The sequence below is a fragment of the Elephas maximus genome, chromosome 10 (genome assembly GCF_024166365.1).
Source record: "Elephas maximus indicus isolate mEleMax1 chromosome 10, mEleMax1 primary haplotype, whole genome shotgun sequence".
NCBI lineage: Eukaryota > Metazoa > Chordata > Mammalia > Proboscidea > Elephantidae > Elephas > Elephas maximus.
The window spans coordinates 113,332,658-113,353,715 of NC_064828.1; the positions used below are offsets into that span (position 1 = coordinate 113,332,658).

At 45.6% G+C, this 21,058-nt stretch overlaps 1 protein-coding gene across 2 annotated transcripts in view; it reads right to left on the reverse strand.

Moving 5' to 3' along the window:
- EVL (Enah/Vasp-like) overlaps positions 1-21,058 on the reverse strand; it is a 197,674-nt gene that overhangs the window by 132,868 nt on the left and 43,748 nt on the right. Inside the window, exon 1 of one of the 2 annotated variants that reach the window (XM_049899520.1) lies at positions 14,191-15,023. The exons of the other annotated variant lie outside the window; for it this stretch is intronic. Coding sequence (XP_049755477.1) covers positions 14,191-14,213 — 23 coding nt within the window. The 5' untranslated portion in view covers positions 14,214-15,023. Of the gene's footprint in view, positions 1-14,190; positions 15,024-21,058 lie in introns of those variants that run through there. 2 annotated transcript variants of the gene reach the window in all.

Consider the following 21,058-nt stretch of genomic DNA (forward strand, 5'->3'; position numbering starts at 1 on the left):
TTTTTGGCAAAGGTACTAAGTCCATTCAATGGGTCAAGAAGAGTCTCTTCAATAAATGGTGCTGGGAAAACTGGATTAGCGCATGCAGAAAAATGAAATAGGATCCATGCCTCACGTCATACACAAAAACAAATTCAAAATGGATTAAGGATCTAAATGCGAAAACTAAAACCATAAAACTCCTAGAAAAAGCAGGGACAATACTGTCAACAATGGATTATCTAATATAATAACAAAAGCATAAACAGTAAAAGACAAAATAAATAGGACCTCACAGAAATTAAAAACTTTTGTTCATCAAAAGACTTTATCGAAAAAGTGAAAAGGCAAGCTACCAACTGGGAGAATATCTTTGGAAACTATGTATTCAACGAGAATCTAATAACCAAAATATACATAAAACTTTGACAACAACAAAAAGACAAACCAATCATAAATGGGCAAAGGACTTGAATAGAAAGTTCACGAGAGAACACTCAAATGGCCACCAAACACATGAAAAGATGCTCGCGTCATTAGCTGTCAGAGAGATGCAAATCAAAACCACAATGAGATGCCATTTCACTCCCAATAGGATGACTAAGATTAAAAAACAAAAAACAAATGCTGGTGAGCATATGGGGAAATTGGAACCCTTATTCATTGCTAGTAGGGATGCAGAAATGGTACAGCCATGGTGGAAACCAGTGTGGCAATTCCACAAAATTTAAAAACAGAACAATCACATGACCCAGCAATTGTATTCCTAGGTTGCCATGGATTGAACTGTGTCCCCCCGGAAATGTGTGTCTATTTGGCTAGTCCATGATTCCCAGAATTGTGATTGTCCCTCATTCATCTGATATGATTTTCCTATGTGTTGTAAGTCCCACCTCCATGATGTTAGTGAGGAAGGGTTAGTGGCAATTATGTTAATGAGGCAGGACTCAATCTACAAAGTTAGGTTGTGTCTTAAATCAATCTCTTTTGAGACATAAAAAGAGAGAAGTGAGCAGAGAGACATGGAGACCTCATACCATCAAGAAAGCAGCGCTGGGAGCAGAGAGTGTCCTTTGGACTCAGGGTCCTCATCCTGAGTAGCTCCTCGACCAGGGAAGATTGATGACAGGGACCTTCCCCCAGAGCCAAGAGAAAAAGAAAGCCTTCCCCTGGAACTGTTGCCCTGAATTTGGACTTCTAGCTTCCTAAATTGTGAGAGAATAAATTTCTCTTTGTTAAAGTCATCCATTTATGGTATTTCTGTTATAGCAGCACTAGATAACTAAGACATAGGTATACACCCAAAAAATGTGAAAGCAGAGACTCAAAAAGAGACCTGTACACTAATGCTCATTATAGCACCATTCACAATAACCAAAAGGTGGAAACAACATAAATGCCTATCAACAGGTGAACGGATAAAGAAAATGTGGTACATACATACAATGGAATACTACTCAGCCAGCAGAAGAAATGAAGTCTTGATACACATAGTAAGTATGAATGGAGCTTGAAGACATTATGCTGAGAGAAATAAGCTAACCACAAAAGGACAAATATCGTATGACCTCACTTATATAAAAAGACAAGAAAAGGCAAATGTGTAGAGAACTAAGTTATGAGTGGCGACCAGGGGCAAGAAGAAGGGAGGAAAGGGTGGTTAAAAGTAAAAAAGAAAAAAATTTATTGAGATCGACTGATTTTCCTTGTTTTGCAAAATTAGGGTGGAAGGCTGCTGTGGGATGATAAAAACAAGCACTGACTGAAGTTAAAAGACTCAGATCCAAATTCCAGCTTTGCCACTTAAGTTGTCGTGTGACTTGGACTGAATGATTTAACCTTTCTGAATCTTAAATCCTTCTGAAAATCCAGTGGCCATTGAGTTGACTCCGACCCACGATGATACCATGTGTGGAGAGGGCTTTCAAGGCTGATTTTTCCTAAGCGGACTGCCAGGCCTTTTTTCTGAGGCACCTCTGGGTAGACTCGAACCTCTATTCTTTCAGTTAGCAATTGAGTGCATTTATCATTTGCTCCACCCACGTCCTAATAACAATGCCTACCTCACAGGATTACTGAAAACTTTAACCATGATAGCAAAAGTGGTTGGAATCTATGGGTACACTTGCACATTCATTACCTTGTATCTGAATTTATAAGAATCAGAAACTTCTCATTTGAATACATGAGGACTTTTTAAACTCCCATACATTTTTCTGGCCTCAAACACTTTTGTAAATCCCTAAAGCTTTGAAAATCTATCCTTCTGTCCTTTTAGACTCTCTGGCTGACCTTTCTGTGTGGATAAACGTTGCCAGTTCTCTCTCCAGGAAAAGAAATTTAATCACTGTCATGGATTGAACTGTATTCCCCAAAATGTATGCCAACTTGGCTAGGCCATGATTCCCCGTGTTGTGTGACTGTCCGCCATTTTGTCATCTGACGTAATTTTCCTATATGTTGTAAATCCTACCTCTATGATGTTAAAGACCTGGGATTAGTGGCAGTTATGTTAATGAGGCAAGACTCAATCTACAAGATTAGGTTGTATCTTAAATCAATCTCTTTTGAGATATAAAAGAGAGAAGCGAGCAGAGAGACGGGGAACCTCGTATCACCAAGATGTAAGAGCCAGGAGAACAGCATGCTATGAGCCGGAATGGACTCCACAGCAACAGGTTTTGAACCAGGGTCCCTGAGCTGAGGAGCTTCTCGACTGAGGAAGATTTTCGACAAGGGCCGTCCCTCAGAGTAGACAGGGAGAGAAAGCCTTCCCCTGGAGCTGGCACCCTGAATTTGGACTTCTAGCCTCCTAGACTGAGAGAATAAAGTTCTCTTTGTTAAAGCCATCCGCTTGTAGTATTTATGTTACAGTAGCACTAGATGACTAAGACAATCACTGAGGACAACACTTTTTAAAACCACAGAGTTTGCTTTCAAGTTTTTCTGCTCATATAAATGCGCTCAACCACACAGTTCTATTCATCTTCCCATCTCCGTCAGAAAGGCTTTATCTTGACTTAATACAGCTGTCTGAACACTGTGGAACATGAAGACCAGGGTGACAACTTCTGGAACACTGGGGAGGGAAGCCCTGCAAAAGGCACCATTTTCCTGCTGCTGGGCCTCCTTCCTGGGGCCCCCTGTGTGCAGCGTGTACACCAGAGGCCAAGAGTGATCCTCAGAGACGCCAAAGCTCAGATTTTCATGTTTTCTCCAGGGCTCCCACGACAACTGAGCCTAGGCTGTCTTTTCTCTCTTCCAGGCGTGTGCTGATGAGGATGGAGGGGCAGGCTAGTCTCAGGGAACGCCCAGTGAAGTCAATCAATTCGCGGGCTCTGAACTGGCTGACTGGAAGCAACACCCCTTGCTGGTAAATGAGTACAAAGCCACAAAAAACCCCTGATGGCCAAATGACTAGCCATATGGGTATCAAACCCAAGAAAGACCATGAACTAGCACAGCTGTAGTCCCACACCAGCTGTTACAATCTGTACAGGCTGTGCATATCTAACACGTCTGGTCCATTTGCCACCTGAGGAGCCAGGTGAATTCAAAAGCGAGTAATAGCACCTTTCATTATGCAGTGCTCTTGACTTTTCAAAGCTTCCACACAGCCATTAACTTATTCTCTCTGAACCACATCTCCGTAAATAAAATTTCTATTTTTTAGGTAGAAACACGAGGTCCTGCTGAAGTGACTTATCCACAGTAATGCAGTATCATTAGACCCAAGCTCAGGCTCTTCCCACCAACTCTAAGTAGCCTGCAACAGAATCACCAGTGGAGTCTTAAAAAATGCACACGCTTGGGCTACCCTCGGAAGATCTGCACTTGGTGGGCCTGAGGAGCAGCGTGCACCTCTGTTTCTAAAATCTCTACACACGTGTTTAGATTTCAGTGTGCTCTCTCACTTAAGAACAGTACATAGGATCTCCAAGTTTAAGGTCAACCTTGAAAACTCTTTCAGGAGCTTCGGACCTCCAGCTGACCCACCCCAGAATGCATCGTATCATAGCTACAACAGGTCCTTCCTGTTGGAAGGGTGCACATCACTAAGCTTTCACTTGTAATTCACTCTTTCCCCCACAGAAGAGACCTCGCACATCTTATCTGTCCAACTCAACCCAAATTAGTTCAACAGACATTGATTTACTATGCCAGGCTCAGGAGATCAAGAGCTACAACACAGAGGGTGCTGAACGACACTAAATAATGGACTGAGAGTGCCGTAGGTAGCCAGAAAGGACACAAGCAAAGGCATCAGGGACAATGTCAACACGTGGCAATGGGCTCCTGTTGGATTGCCACAATGACCAGAAAGCACTAAATTCCCAGTGTGTCAACTGCAAGGAACTTAACTGATCTCTCAGACCAGTGAATCTGTGTGTCAGCCAAGCCCAGACTCACCACCCTCAGTTGGTGAGTCACATCATGTTTGGTTCACTGTGCCGTCAACATTTCAGCAGCAAACAGGATTATCTTCCAAGGGCTGATTTCTGGCATCCTGAGTCTGAGCACTGGGGAGGAGGGGCAGAAGTGTTCCAGCCTACAGTTTGTCAGGCCTGGCCCCTGGCTCCTGTGTAATCTCTAATCGAGGACAAGGGCCTACCTAAGCGCTCTACTGCTTAAGGTAAATTAAAGGAATGGATTTGTTGGGTATCTACTAAGTGCTAGGCACCTCGGTAAACCCAAAAACCAAACCCAGTGCCGTCGAGTCGATTCCAACTTACCGCAACCCTGTTGGACAGAGTAGAACTGCCCCACAGAGTTTCCAAGGAGCGCCTGGCGGATTCAAACTGCCGACCCTTTGGTTAGCAGCCGTAGCACTTAACCACTACGCCACCACCTCACCAGATACTTTATATAAGTAATCTCATTTGAGCAACACGATAACTCACAGGGATAGGTAATATCCCCATTTTACAGATAAGGAAACTAAGGTACAAAGAGCTTAAGTAACGTGCCCAAAGTAACCAAACTGGCAGAAAAAGTAAATGGTGCCAGCACTGTAAAACATCTAGCAGTAGTTCCTATAATAAGACATATCCTTTAAAGTACAAAATGTTTACCTTTGCAAAGGAGTGAACTTCAGGGCAGAGAGAAGTTACCAGTCACGGGGAAAAGACAAAACGGACTTGGGTCTCCCTAATAAGAATGAGAACAATCTCTCTCCTCAGGTTCTATCAGCTGAACGTGGCTTGGAGTACTCACTGTGCAGCGAGTATGCCCTGTCTCCAGGCCTCGGCCCCGGCGCTCCCACCAACAGCCCTTCCCTTTATTTCCATCCATCCGAATCTGGCACCTTCTCTAAGACTCCCTCATGCCTCCTCCCGAGCACAGCAAAATGTGTTTTCTTCCCGTCCCACAGCACTTCCCCCGCATCGCCTATGGAGTTTATCCCGCTGGTCCCTGTGTTGGTTTTATATTTAACCACCTCCCTCCCCACTGGAGTGTTTGTTCAGCACCTCTTCAGGAGAGTAAGCTCCTCGAGGGCAGGATCAAGTATTGCACATATTTGGATTTTCTACTGCGGCTTTTATTTAGTAGATGTTCATCAAGTATGTGTTCCATAAATGGTTATCTTAATAGCAAAAGGGCCCTCCAGCCTCCCCACCCCCAAAGAGACATACACAGAGCTCTTAGAAGCTACACCATCTAGAGGCCCTTTGGCCATGATCCTAAGTAGCTAGCAAGAGTCAGGCCCTCATTGGTATCCTGTTTACACTCTGGGTAATGAGTCAGAATCGGCTCAATAGCAATGGGTTTGGTTTTGGACGTAATGACGCTAGTTGAATTCTCTTCTTAGTTTTGTTTCGCTTTTTCTTTAACATAAGAGACGACTACTATGCTAAGCAAAGAAGAAAGTGGATGGCAATAAGGAGTTTTCTAAAAGTAGCAAGGAGCCCTGGTGGCGCAGAGGTTAAGTGCTTAGCTGCTGACCAAAAAGGTCGGCAACTTGAACCCACCAGCCGCTCCACAGGAGAAAGATGTGGCAGTCTGCTTCTGTAAAGATTACAGCCTTGGAAATCCTATGGGTAGTTCTACTTTGTCCTGTAGGATCACTGTGAGTTAGAACTGACTCGAGAGCAGTGGGTTTGTTTTAAAAGTAGCACCTGCACCAATGAACATTAATCGGTTAAGCTTCCAGAGCCCTGTGGCGCAGTGACAAGGAAATGGGATGGGAGAGCTGCGGGAACCATCCTACCCTAGGGGACCCTCTGCCCCTCCTCTGTTCTCCCCTTTTCCCACAAACATGGAGCATATGCCACGTGCCAGGCACTACAACAGGCTGTGGGGACAGGCTGGGTTCACAGGAGAGACTCAGAAAGTTGTGCTGTCTGGAAGACATAAAGTCAGTTCTTAGAATGGCATTTCAGGTACGGAGTATCTGGGGAAGACGGGCTGAGCTGAAACCGACTGAACCCTCTTAACAGCTGGGTGATCTCACGCAAGTTCCTTAACCTCTCTGAGCCTCTGGCCTCATTTCTTTCATTCATCTAACAAGTAATTATTAGATACCTTTTTTTTTTTTTTTTATGTACTAGGAATACAGCAGCTAACAAATCAGATTTACGAAAAAGAGACTCTACCCTTCTGGCTCTTACATTCTGAAGGGGGAAAACAGTAAACAAACACAAAATTGAAATCTATGGTATGTAGATGGTGACAAGTGATATGGAGAAAAATAAAGCAGATAAGGGGAGAGGGGGTACGCATGGGGCGGGCATATTAAAACAAGAGCGCAGGGTGCCATTTGAGCAAAGACCAGAAGGAGATGAGAGAACAAGCTCGTGGTCATCTGGGGAAGAGCTTCCAGGCAGAGAAATGCCAGTGTGGAGGCCTGGGGAAGGAAAGAGCCTGTCATGTTCAAGGATCAGCAAAAAGGCCAGCTGGCTCGAGTGGGATGAAGGAGAGGGAGCACCGTCGGAGATGAGATTGGGACGGCGACCGAAGAGCTTGGGTTTCTACCCTCAGTGAGATGGGAAGCCACTGGGAGTTTTAGGCACAGTGATATGATTTTACATTTTAAAATAGAAAATTGGTGAAAAATTGAGAATACGGGAAGCCAGGAAGGAAGCTTGGAGTCCAGAGACAAGGCTACTGCAGTAATTCAGGTAAGTGATGGCGGTGGCTTGGATCAGGCTGGTGGTACTGGAGATGTTAAGACGTGGTTGGAATCTGGGTATATTTTGGGAGTGGAACTGACAGGACTTTCCTTGATGGATTAGATCTGGGGTACAGAAAAAGAAAGGAGACAACGATGACTAAACAGCTAGAAGGAAAGAGTTGCCATTCACTGGGATGTGGAAGACTGTAGAAGGACCAGGTCTGGGAAACAGCAGGAGCAACATGTTAGACATGCTAAGTTGGAGATACCTATTAGACCTCCAGATAGAGATGTTAAGTGGCTGGATAGAAGCGACCAGAGTTCAACAGGCTCTTCTGGGCTGGAGGTGTATGTTATGGGGTTATCGATGACTCTCAGCCTCTGTTTTCATTTATTTACAAGACGTTATGTGGGTTAAAGTTAACCTGCTGCTGTCAAGTCGATTCCAATTCATAGCAACCCTACAGAACAGAGCAGAACTGCCCCATAGGGCTCCCAAGACTGTAATCTTTATGGAAGCAGAGCGCCAGGTCTTTCCCCACAGTGTGACTGGCAGGTTCGAACCACCAACCTCTTGGTTAGCAGATGAGCTCTTAACCACTGTGCCACCAAGGCTCCTTAGGTTAAAGTTACCACAGGCAAAACAACTAATAGTGGCTGGTACATAGGAGGTATTCAGTGATCAAGTTTTCTAGCCTTCCCCTTCCCCACCCAGCCCAGTTTCTATCTCCTGTTCATCTGAGGCTGATTTCCTCACCACAGTGTGAAAGTCAAATGTATCTTAAACATTTCTTCAAGGGGTTGCAGAGCTCTGGGGAATGAGAAAGACAAGGCTGGTTTGTGGTCTTGACACTTGGGTTGGCTCCTGAGGTGTTCAAATATCAAGTCTTCCCTAGTACCACTTGTTTTTAACAACATTCCAGTGAAGGGACAAGAAAAATCATCACTTTTCCCAAGACTAGATATGAATTTGAATTAATAAAGAAAGCAAGCTAGTTGGAGTTTGAAGTAACAGGTAAATGTTTACTGAACCCACCAGCGTTCAGTACACACTCTGTCTAAGAAAGCTGAAAAAAAAAAAAAGGCAAAAACAGAAGTGAAGTGTGTCCACCACAACAGCCCTCTAAAACAGTTTGCCTGGTATTAGAACAATACAGTCTTGTAGTCAATGGCAGGCAAAAAAAAACCCCTAACCAGCTGCAGAATGCTGGCCCAGCCTCTCAGGCTCTCGGGACTCTGTAACTCTCTAGCTTGGGCCCCGGTTACCAGCAAATCACACTACCATCATCCACACGTTCTAGAGTGAGCTCACGCAGAGATTCCTCGAGAAACGTGCTAGGAGTTCTCACGCACTCCAGCAGCTGGGGTGTGCTGAGGACATTTCGTGTTTTTCTGAGGAGGCCAGCTGTCAGCTTTTCAACAGGCTCTCCTGAAGCAGCCCAGTCAATGGCCGAGGTTGCCCCATGGCACCCATCACAGGCCTGCACCCAGCTAGCCAGAGAGCTTGCGTTTCCTTCCTTGTTAAACCTCGTTAAATGAGTTATGTCAACTGCTTATTAAAGCCTTACTATGTGTCAAGTTCTACTCTGTCCCGCAGGGTCGTTAGGAGTCGGAATCGACTCGACGGCGCTGGCTATGTGTCAAGCAGCCCTTGGCACTAAGGAAACACAGTTAAAAACAAACATGGTTCACAAAAGCTCTCAAGAAATTCAAAATCCAAAAGGAATGAAGCCATGTAAACGTGTCCATGTCAAAATGAGACTTCCTTTCTAAAACAGATGTTGCATAGTGTGCTTTCAGAGGCAGGGTGTGTATGCAGTGTATCTACCCACGAGGTCTGTAAGCACCAGCGAGGTAAACTGATGGAGCTGGCCCCAAGGCTCCTCTCATCCCTTTATAGTCATGAAGGAAGAACTGTTATAATTTATAAAGCAATTTTTATAATAATTATCTCATTTTAAACAGAGCCCTGATGGTGCAGTGGTTAAGAGTTCAGCTGCTAACCACAAGGCTGGCAGTGTGAATCCACCAGCTGCTCCTCGGAAGCCCTATGGGGCACTTCTACTCTGTCCTGAAGGGTTGCTGTGAGTAGGAATTGACTAGATGGCAGCACGTTTGGTTTTTTTGGGGGGGGGAGGGAGGGGGGATCTCATTTAATGAAGAGCAATACAGATTTACATGGCAAGAATTACTATCCCTATATTTCAATTGAGAAAACTGAAACAAAGATCAAGAAACTTGCCAAGCCCACAAAGGCAGTACATGGCAAAACCAGGGTTATAAACCAAGTTCTCTGATTCTCATCCCAATACCCCTTTCTACTGCTCTGCAAGGCCCTCCCAGGAGGATGGGCTGTAGCATCTAACTGACTTGGTCATGGTTTAACCTTCCTTTGGGCATCATGCCTGGCTCTGGCCCACTTGCCTGTACTTGAACTGCTTCTTCCTGACCCTGATTTTTTTCCTACCTGTACCTCCATCCTGCCTTTGCCTTAGACTTTCCATCTCAATCAATCTGTCTGTGAGTTTCCTAAGCCAATAGTTCTGAAAGCCTGATCCCCAGGCTTGCAGCATCAGAATCACCTGGGAACTTGTTAGAAATGCAAATTCTCTTACCAGAGATGTAAAAGACTTACACAAAGAAAACTACGGTACACTTCTTCAAGAAACCAGAAGAGACCTACATAAGTGGAAAAACATACCTTGCTCATGGATAGGAAGACTTAACATTATAAAAACATCTATTCTACCAAAAGTGATCTATACATTTAATGCAATTCTGATCCAAATTCCAACAACATTCTCTAATGAGATGGAGAAACAAATCATCAACTTCATATGGGAGGGAAAGAGGCCCCGGGTAGATAAGGCATTACTAAAAAAGAAGAATGAAGTGGGAGGCCTTACTTTACCTGATTTTAGAACCTATTATACTGCCACAGTAGTCAAAACAGCCTGGTACTGGTACAACAACAGATACACAGACCAATGGAACAGATTTGAGAATCCAGACATAACTCCATCCACATATGAGCAGTTGATATTTGGCAAAGGCCCCAAAACAGTTAAATGGGGAAAAGACAGTCTTTTTAACAAATGGTGCTGGCATAACTGGATATCCATTTGCAAAAAAATGAAACAAGACCCATACCTCACTCCATGCACAAAAACTAACTCAAAATGGATCAAAGACCTAAATATAAAACCTAAAATGATAAAGATCATGGAAGAAAAAATAGAGACAACGTAAGGAGCCCTAATACATGGCATAAAGAGTATACAAAACATTATTAAGAATGCAGAAGAAAAACTAGATAACTGGGAGCTTCTAAAATTCAAACACCTATGCTCATCCAAAGACTTCACCAAAAGAGTAAAAAGACTACCTACAAACTGGGAAAAAGTTTTTAGCTATGACATTTCTGATCAGCCCCTGATCTCTAAAATCTACATGATACTACAAAAACTCAATTGCAAAAAGACAAATAACCCAATTAAAAAATGGGCAGAAGATATGAACAGGCACTTCACTGAAGAAGACATTCAGGTAGCTAACAGATACATGAGGAAATGCTCACGATCATTAGGCATTAGAGAAATGCAGATCAAAACTACAATGAGATTTCATCTCACTCCAACAAGGCTGGCATTAATCCAAAAAACACAAAACAATAAATATTGGAGAGGCTGTGGAGAGAATGGAACACTCATACACTGCTGGTGGGAATGTCAAATGGTATAATCACTCTGGAAATCGATTTGGCGCTTCCTTAAAAAGCTAGAAATAGAACTACCATAAGATCCAGCAATCCCACTCCTTGGAATATATCCTGGAGAAATAAGAGCCTTTACACAAACATATATGCACATCCATGTTCACTGCAGCACTGTTTACAATAGCAAAAAGATGGAAGCAACCAAGGTGCCCATCAACGGATGAATGGATTAATAAATTATGGTATATTCACACAGTGGAATACTACGCATTGATAAAGAACAGTGATGAATCTGTGAAACATTTCATAACATGGAGGAATGTGGAAGACATTATGCTGAGTGAAATTAGTCAGTTGCAAAGGACAAATATTGTTTAAGACCACTAGTATAAGAACTCAAGAAATAGTTTAAACAGAGAAGAAAATATTCTTTGATGGTTATGAGAGGGGGGAGGGAGGCAGGGTGGGAGAGAGGTATTCACTAATTAGATAGTAGTTAAGAACTACTTTAGGTGACAGGAAAGATAACACACAATACAGGTGAGGTCAGCACAACTGGACTAAACCAAAAGCAAAGAAGTTTCCGGAATAAACTGAATGCTTCGAAGTCCAGCGTAGCAGGGGCAGGGGTTTGGGGACCATGGTTTCAGGGGACATCTAAGTCAATTGGCATAATAATATCTATTAAGAAAACATTCTGCATCCCACCTTGGAGAGAGGCGTCTGGGGTCTTAAACGCTAGCAAGCGTCCATCTGAGATGCATCAATTGGTCTCAGCCCACCTGGATCAAAGGAGAATGAAGAACACCAAGGATACAAGGTAATTACGAGCCCAAGAGACAGAAAGGGCCATATAAACCAGAGACTACATCAGCCTGAGACCAGAAGAACTAGATGGTGCCCGGCTACAACCAATGACTGCCCTGACAGGGAACACAACAGAGAACCCCTGAGGGAGTAGGAGAGCAGTGGGATGCAGACCCCAAATTCTCGTAAAAAGACCAGACTTAATGGTCTGATTGAGACTAGAAGAACCCCGGTGGTCATGGCCCCCAGACCTTCTGTTGGCCCAGAACAGGAACCATTCCCAAAGCCGACACTTCAGACATGGATTGGATTGGACAATGGGTTGGAGAGGGATGCTGGGGAGGAGTGAGCTTCTTGGATCAGGTGGACACTTGAGGCTATGTTGGCATCTCCTCCCGGGAGGGAGATGAGTGGGTGGAGGGGGTTAGAATCTGGCGAAATGGACATGAAAAGAGAGAGTGGAAGGAGGGGGCAGGCTGTCTCATTAGGGGGAGTATGTAGCAAGGTGTATATAAGTTTTTGTGTGAGTGACTGACTTGATTTGTAAACTTTTACTTAAAGCACAATAAAAATTAAAAAAAAGAAATGCAGATTCTCAGGCTCTACCCCAGACCTACTGAATCAGAAAGTCCAGGAGTAGAGCCCAGCCACATGACTTTTAGCAAGCCTCCCAGGGGACTGTGACACATGCTAACACTTGAGAACCACTGTGACTGAAGCTAACAAGCTGAGCTCCTACACAGCCCCTATGTTTCCCACCTTGATCACCTGGCCCCATGCATACAAACCTCACGACTAAAGAAGAAACCACTTGTCTGGTACCATGCTGCAGTCACAAAATATAAGCATACTCAGCAAAGTTACTTAGGGCCAACTTAAGCAGAGGCCTACAGCTGGGGATGGAACAGACCTCCCCTTCTGAGTCTAGTTTCCACAACCATGGCCTCTCTTTCTCAATTCACCTGTTCAGTGGCCTCTAACTCTACCCTCTCCAGTCCCTCAGGCCCACTCTTGGCTCTCAGGCGAGGACCCCGCCACAATAGGAATGGGTTTGTTAATACATATGCCCTCTTCCCCAACTATGAAATTAAAGGTTCCAAGCTGTCTTTAAGGAGGTAGCTACAGCTTACTCTGTCTGGAAATAAATGCTAACAATGAAATATGAACCTCACAATCGCTACCACTTCCAACATTTACAAAACTCTTCCATAACTCACTCAAGGATCAGAAAAGCTACTTCTGAAATTGGGATTAGAACCCAGGACTCTTGATTCACTCCCCAAGAGCCTAGCCACTGTAGCATGGCAGGCAGGAAATAAATTATTGTTAATTATCTAATGGAATGATCCTATGTAAGGGCACAGGCCCCACGTCACTGGACCATGGTGCCACATGGAAAGCATTTCCTTTTCACAATCCCAGTCTGCTGGAAATAATGCAGAGGCTTACTCTGAGACAAGGGTAACTTCCTGGGCCCGGAGCACCAAGTTTACAGAAAAGGGCGGGACAACCTTTACAGCCCTACTTTAGAAAACCAAACCGTCCGCTCATCTACTGCCCCGATCGATTAAAAGGGCTCCAGTTTCCTCTTACAAATAATAAATGGTGGTTATTCTATTATCATCGCCATGTCTTACCGCAGCAGCATTTGGAGGGAACAAAGAGGGCCCGGAGAGGTGGAACCGAGGTTCCTGCACGATCACTCTTTGCCCATCAATATGGTATTTCTGCTCAGTTCTAAAAGGTACAGAAATTCTATTTGAAAAGCGAGAAGCTGCCAGAGGTCGGAAGCAGACGCAGGTGCATACGCTCCAAAGAGATGGAGACGTGAACAGGGATGATCTGATCGCCCTCCTATCCCGCCTCCTCTATTTTCATTTCTTAGAAACTATCTCTGCTGGAACATCCCTTCCCACGTTCACACCCAGGGACGGACTCCAGCAGAAGAGAAGAAAGAGACGGGAGGGGTGAGATTCACAAAGGCTCTAATTTGGGGCATTAATAGTTAGAGCAGCTGAAAGACCTGCAACAGCAAAGGACCCTGTTAACAAAACATCATCAGGGCACGTCCCAGAAAACCACCCAGCCGCTAGATTGTTGTTAAAAATAACGGGGAAAATCAGAGCCAAAAGCACATCTCAACTCTGCAGACAGACTTACGGAACATTTCACCTTCACTGTTACAATGGGCGTTTTTACAAGGGGCAACAGACTCCGTGAGCTTGACAAAGGAAGAAACACAAAAGATAGCGAGAGACTCATTCTGGATAAACAGTTACTATTCTGTATTCGTAACTCCACACCCGAAACAGCAGCTCCATGAGGCACAAGGTGGGGTCTTGGCAAATCTGCACAGGATAAAACCAGTTATCCATGCTGCACTTTTGCATGCTGTAAGCATCCCTGACCTGGCCCACCTCTACACCTCCCACAATCAGGATCACCCCACCAAATGCCGAAGAGAAAACCCCTTTTTTGTGAGAACCAACCAGAGCCTAAGCTGTCCATCATTACACAGCAAAACCCCAGTGAGAACAAAAACCCAGCAGCACACTGATGTAGAAACCCCAGAACGTACCTGAATTCTTCAAATGCAAACATGACCTAGTCAGAGACAGCTTCCTCGGGTTGTCTGGCAGCCTTGTTGGTACGGAGGACAACCATTTAGTCAGTGTGATGGGGTGAAGTGCCGGAAAAAAGAGGCGGGCTCCCACACCCCCCAATATTCTGAAGTAGAAGGTTTTCTGCAGACAGGGGCCTGCAGCCTCCAGCTCCGCCAGCTGCTGACAAGCGGCAGCTAACAGGGGAGGCAGCTAGAAAACCATGTGATCATTCCAGCAAGTCTGATGAATGCAGTGTATGCCTAGACTCCAGGCTGGGAGCTGGATTAGTCCAGGGAAATCGGCCAGACCTGGGCATGCCGGGATCCTGGTTAAATCAGGTAAGATATCCCACCTCCCCCCACCAGAATTCTGCAGCTTAAAGAAACGAGGAGGCAACCTGTTCCATTGTGGTCGACCTCATTACCTCATCTTCCCGTGGCGGCTGCTGTAATGATCAGGCATGACCAACATCGTAAGCACAAACGGTACACAGTGAAACCTGGGCTGCACCACATGGAAAGGCAGCTCACGGCGAGAGTCTTTAAAATTCGGCACCTTACCGTCCCTCTACCAAACATTGTTTTGCACAAACGCCTAAGATGCTTCAGGATCACAAAAGTCACATTTTACGCCCCCACTTTTACCATGAATAACATGACCTTGGCTGTCACTCAGAGCTAGTGTCTCCTTTATTTGATTATTCATTTACTGAGTGTCGAATGTGTACCGGGCTCTTAACAGTTCCTTGAAGTGCAGTAATTGCTGTAATAATTTCAGAACAGAAGTTAAGAAGAAGGAACTGAGATGTCAGCCAAAAAAGAGAGCAATGTTTATCAGTTTGTGAAGCCCAAGCTGGCCAGATCTGGCAGTGGGCTGAGGAGGTATTCCGAAACCTGCCACTGCGGAGATTCTCCAGCACTTGGGCTGCAAATCTTTATAAAACAAGGGAGACAAATCTCAAATAAAAACCCGTGAGTCATCTTGTCTCTTTTTTCTCTCTCTCACACTACAAATATAACCAGTCACTAACTCCAATTCTGTCTCAGAAAGGCTCCTCTGAACCGGTCCTGCCCGCCCCCACCCCAACTGCCTCAGCTCATATCTTCAAAATTTCTCACTTAATGTCTCAGTTTCCTTCCTAGTCTTCTTCCTGGCGTCCCTTCTTGAAAATTCTGCCTGAGCAGTTGTCCTAAATTTGGCCTTGATCCCCCGCCCCATTTGAGCCCTGCATTAGTTTGGCGCCCCCATGAAGTCAAAACGGATTTCTCCTACTCTTTCTTCCATTAAAATTCTTCATGAGACATCCACAGATCCCAGAATATGCCAGGACTCCGTTTCTTGGGTGCCTGGGCCACCTGGGTCAGATTGCTCCACGTTCCCCCCGCTCCCCCATGCTGCCCACTGTCCCTTGCCTGCTCCTGCCCAGGGCCCGGAGGAGTCCCAGGGACAGTTAGCCGCTCTCACTCCTCTCTGGTCCAACTGCACCGATCACAGCACTCTCTCTGCCTCCCCCACAGATCCACGAATTCTGTCAGGGCAGGGACTGTGTGAGATTCATTTCTGTATTCCCACTGCCTTGGGCAGGCCTCGACAAAGCAGAGTTACTTAAAAAGGTTTCCTGAGTGTGCCTCTTTTTGCCCTGCTTTCTATCCGGGGGAAACCTGACCTAGCACATGTACTCACATGAAGGTGCTCCGGGTGAACACGCCCTCTCCACCCAGCTCGCTCGCTTGCTCTCTGAGAAGCTAGCGTTGGAGCTTGACTCAAAGAAACGAAGTCATAAAGGCAAACGGAGGCAGACTGGCTAGTGAGGGAGACATTTTGGGGAATCCTGGGGTCCCGCAAACCATATAGCAATCATCGACTAAGCTGACGGAGGAATGCCTTCGCCAGTATTCCTGACAGGTGTCTGCCTGAGACTGTCTAGTGACAGCAGCTTCTTGGCAGAATCCTGATATGACAGAAAACATGGGAGACTCGGAGCCATTAAATAGCCCGGCTGTAAGTCCCAGGTCTGCCACTTACAAACTCCATGACTGCTGACAGTTTCCTTAAGTTCTCTGAGCACTGGGTTCTGCACAGGTGAAACTGGAATAAGGGTTACACTGGCCACACCTCTCTCACAAGATGGCTGGAAGTTCTTTATCAGGCAAGTAAAGCTACACAGACATTCCTCATGGTCTTTATTATCTCACAAGACAGCCTCTCGCTGAACAGCCCTGATTTCTGGGTGCTCTTCTTTATGGTGAGGTCCCCTTCCTCACTGAAGTGTCCATCTGCTCATTGGTAGTGCATTTCCATCTTGGGGGGCAGCAACATATTTCTGTGCTGTGATTCTCAGGAAAGGGGAGATCATCTATCCATCCATCCATCCGCCCATCCACTCACCCACCCGTCCATCCACCTATCCACTCATTCATCCACTCCCATCCACCCACCCACTCATCCATCCACCCATCCATCATGTCTAGTCCCAGTCCTAAATCCTAGGTTTAAAAAACAAAAAGCAGTAGAGATTACCCAAGAGTTAGCAAGAGCAGTTGGCCAGACCAAACGTAACTATATGATATTTTTATTTGTAAACTATCTAGGTATGGAAACCCTGGTGGCGTAGTGGTTAAGTGCTACGGCTGCTAACCAAAGAGTCGGCAGTTTTAATCTGCCAGGTGCTCCTTGGAAACTCTATGGGGCAGTTCTACTCTGTCCTGTAGGGTCACTATGAGTCGGAATCGACTCGACAGCACTGGGTTTGGTTTTTTGGTTTTTACCTGGGTATAGTCATAGGTGGGATGGGTAAGGGGCAGTTGGACATCAACCAGACATAAGCATCTGGAGGGAAAGAAGATACCAGGGCATCACCTTGCCAATACTTCACAAACTCAAGGACAGGGTAGTAACTGCTTTGCTGGGAACTGTTCTCATCTGCTTAGGCCTTGCCAGTGCCTACGAGGCAGGCCCAGTGTAGTGGAAGGCCCAGTTGAACAGAGAACCTCTAGTCCATGCCTGTCTTTCACCAGTGACTCAAGAACCTCCTCTTGGAGAGCTGGTTATACCTTTTGAGGCAATTCACAAGGTCCTAATAGAGAGGAGAGTTGATAGAAATGGTGAAAAATCTCCAAACGCCAGCAGCAATTTAGACATAATTTTAGAGATTCCCCAATATGCTAATAAGGACACAGAGGCCAAAGTGGTCGCCCAAAGTCATACAGGTGTTCTAGCAGAGCAGTGCCTCAGGACCCCTGTGTCCCGCTGGCATCCTAACACCAATGATCTGTCTCAGGCCGGCTCTAAAAGAAGACTTTACAACAGACTGTTAGGCAGCCTGTGACCCAAGAAGGGGCTGGGATACTGTGAACCTTTTGGGCTATTTTATCCAGCTGGCTCTGTCTAATCCCCAATTTCACAGCCAGGCAAGAAACCTCTAAAGGCTGAAAAAGTACCTCAGCTGCCCCAGGAAGTAAGGGGTAGAAATAAGAGTTGAGACAGGGCTGGGACCAGATGGGAAAACAGCCTGCTTCCAAGACTAGACAGATCCTTGACATCTCAACTACTGGTAACACCAAAGGGTCAGAAACCGGGGTGTCACAAATGAGGGTCCATGATGCCTGACAGCTCCACTCCTCTCCAGAATAAGGCCCAATAAAGGACTTTTATCACCACACAATGATTTAAAAAGTCGTTCAAGGTCATCTTCAATGTCTCAGGACTCAGACAAAATAGGTTCCTACTCTGGGACTTAATTTCCCTTTCTACCAGGAAGGAACAGCCAGATATTCACTTCTTAGCCTTTTGTGTTTTAAGATAGCAGCTACCTGGAACCTCAATACATAAAACTGATGACAGTGGATGGTTCTGTTTGAAGAAGGGGCGGCAGAGCCACAGAGCCCCTGCTGCTAGGCCTTTCCACTCTCCACTAGAGACAAACCTGGAGTCTGCCTGAGAACACCTGGCCCAGATGACTCCAGTGGTCCCGCCGGCACTGATACTCTGTGGGGCTCTAGAGCTAAAGCCAGCATGCTCACCCTGGGTAATCTAGGTCCACTTCCTCTTTCCAGTCTCATTCCTAAGAATAAAAGCCTCCTGACTTGCCCCTGCTGACCTGGCAGAACACTCCCCTACTGCAAGTACTGGACATGCACACTTCCGGAGGCTTCTCAGAAAAACACAGACATGGAGATACTGAACAAAGCACAGTCATTAACGTGGAGGGACCCTAGGTCACTGACAACTGGGAACATTTGAAACAAGTGTCCTTAGCTTAGCATGTACCTTAGTTTTGCAAGCAACATGTCTTTTCATATCAAACCAAAAAACCCCAACCCCCGTGATCAAGTTGGCTCTGACTCACAGCAACCCTACAGGACAGAGTAGAACTGCTCCATTGGGTTTCCAAGGAGCGGCTGGTGGATGTGAGCTGCCAACCTTTTGGTTAGCAGCCTGAGCTCTTAGCCTCTTGTGCTACCAGGGCTCCTGTTTTCTTATAAAATGGTCAGTTTTCCAAGAAAGGGCACTTATAGCTTGTTGGTATGAGTCCCGTTACAGTTGATGTGCAGACCGACAACCTGGGAGTTTAAGTCTCTGTGTCCTGTTTTCCTCTCCCACTATTTTTGGGTTGTAGGAACTCATCCATGATGCGTGTGCAGCACAGTAAGCCTGAGCGTGTGTGAGCAGAATCCAGAGTTCAAACGCTCGTGATGTTTCTAGCTATGCACATCCACTGTAGGGCTGCGTGGAGATGAAATGGTAGAAGTCCTACCTGAAGATCAGACACATTCATGACTAAAAGCACTCTTCTCTTCTCATGGCCCAACCAAGGATCTTTCAAATGAGCAGGGACTGAGTGGGGACAAGAAGCACTCCACAGGGTCCTCCATGGCCTACTTCAGTCCCCTTCTCTCTAGTCTCACTTCTACCACTCTAACGCAGACCCTGCCCATCTCCACCTGGTCTCCCTCCCAGTCTGACTCCCTTCCTGCACACGGTCACCTGCCCTGGCACCTTCCAGTCTCAAACCCCACCAGTCTATTTCACTGTCTGCAGAACAACATCTAGCCCCTCAGCTTGGCACTCAGCAACTCCACAAACTGACCTGTTCTATGCTTCAGTCTGTTTTCCACAGCTGCCAACCAGAATCTTCTGGTGGCCAGGCTTGTCTCCTCGCTGAGCCCTGGCACACTTACTCATCCCACCTCCATTTCTGGATCCCCTTGTCCCCCCGTCCACAGTGCTTTCTCCCTTCTCTCCACAAGCAGTGATAGAATGGTATGGCTCTGAACCAGCCCTACTACTACCCACTTGAGGAGCCTTGGGCAAATGCTTACCAGTTTAAGCCTCAGTTTCCTCAACCTAATGTGGGAAAGATAGCACCTACTCAGTGGGGATGCTGTGGGGATGAAATGCCTGGCACACATTGACCACAATAGATGGGAGCTGATATTAGCGCCTATGCTTCAAAACCCTGACCCAGACCAGCCTAGAGCGGTCTTTAAGGCCCCGGAATGCCTATGATCGTCAATGACCACTTAAAAATCTTACGCATTGCTTGTGCTGAGTAACCTCTGTCCACTTACATGTCTTAGGCTCTAGCAAGGTAAGAGTCACTGGGGACAGGGACTAAAGGGGCTGACAAGGGGAGGCGTGCAGTTTAGATCCCCATAACCTTCATCAGACACTAGTCCTTACCCCTAGAAATACACATACGATAGGAGTGACAACAGCATGCTTGCTACGCAAACGCAGCTTCAAGATAAACCCAGCGCAACGCAAGGCCAGTACCCAGGACTGACCTTTAAGGCCACCTGCTGCTGTATGTCCTCCAGGGACTCACAGCAACCCCCACGACAGGGTAAAACTGCCTCGGAGGGTTTTCTAGGCTGTAATCTTTATGGAAGCAGATACGACTTTACTCCTTTGGAGCCACTGGCTAGGTGCAGACTGCTTTGGTTTGCAGCTGAGCGCTGAACCTTTGCACCAGCAGGTTGAGCCACCCAGGACCTCAGCTTTGGGCCATCGTCCCCATATTCTCCCGTGTGGAATTGTGGCAAGCCCGCTGGCAAGAACCGTTGTTGTTAGTGCTTTCTAAGCCTCACAAGGTACAGCACATTCTTAGGCACAGCTGAGGTCTTCAGTGAAAATGTTTTTGAATCTACTGGATGCTCTTTCATTCCAGTTGAAATAACCATTCCAAAAATTAAAACAAAACCAAATTAAAAAAAATCCTGTTGAATCAATAAGAAATTTTAAATTTGAGCTCTACACACTGAATTAGGTCTTTCCCCCAAATTACATAATTTAACAGAATTTCTACAGTGCTATTTCACTTTAAGTTTTAAATAAACCCATACCTTACCTCTATGTTGAGAATTCAATTTAAACTAAAAGCTACCAAAAAGAGGCAGTCTACCATAAAGCAAACACAATTACATCTCCAGTCTACCACTACTCAAAAAGTAGGCTTTACTGGTAATTATATCTGCATTCCAGTCTACATCAACATCCCTCATCAAAGAAGCACTTTCTAAATATCTGTGCCAGGTTATTGAAATTATCCTTTCACTCATTCAACAAATACTTGAAGGGCTACTGTATGCTAGACATTTTAGGTGCTACAGAGAAAGCCCTCAATTTCACAGTGGTGAAGTTCTAACAAAGAAACTCAGATACTAAATGAACACGAACAAGAATAAAAATATAGCAATATACCAGAGAGTGATTTAGGGGTTATTAAGTTTAGAAACAACTTGACCACACACAACAACAAGTTTAGAATGAAGGAGCCCTAGTGGCACAATGGTTAAGTGTTTGGCTGCTAAACGAAAGGTTGGCTGTTCAAACCCAACCAGC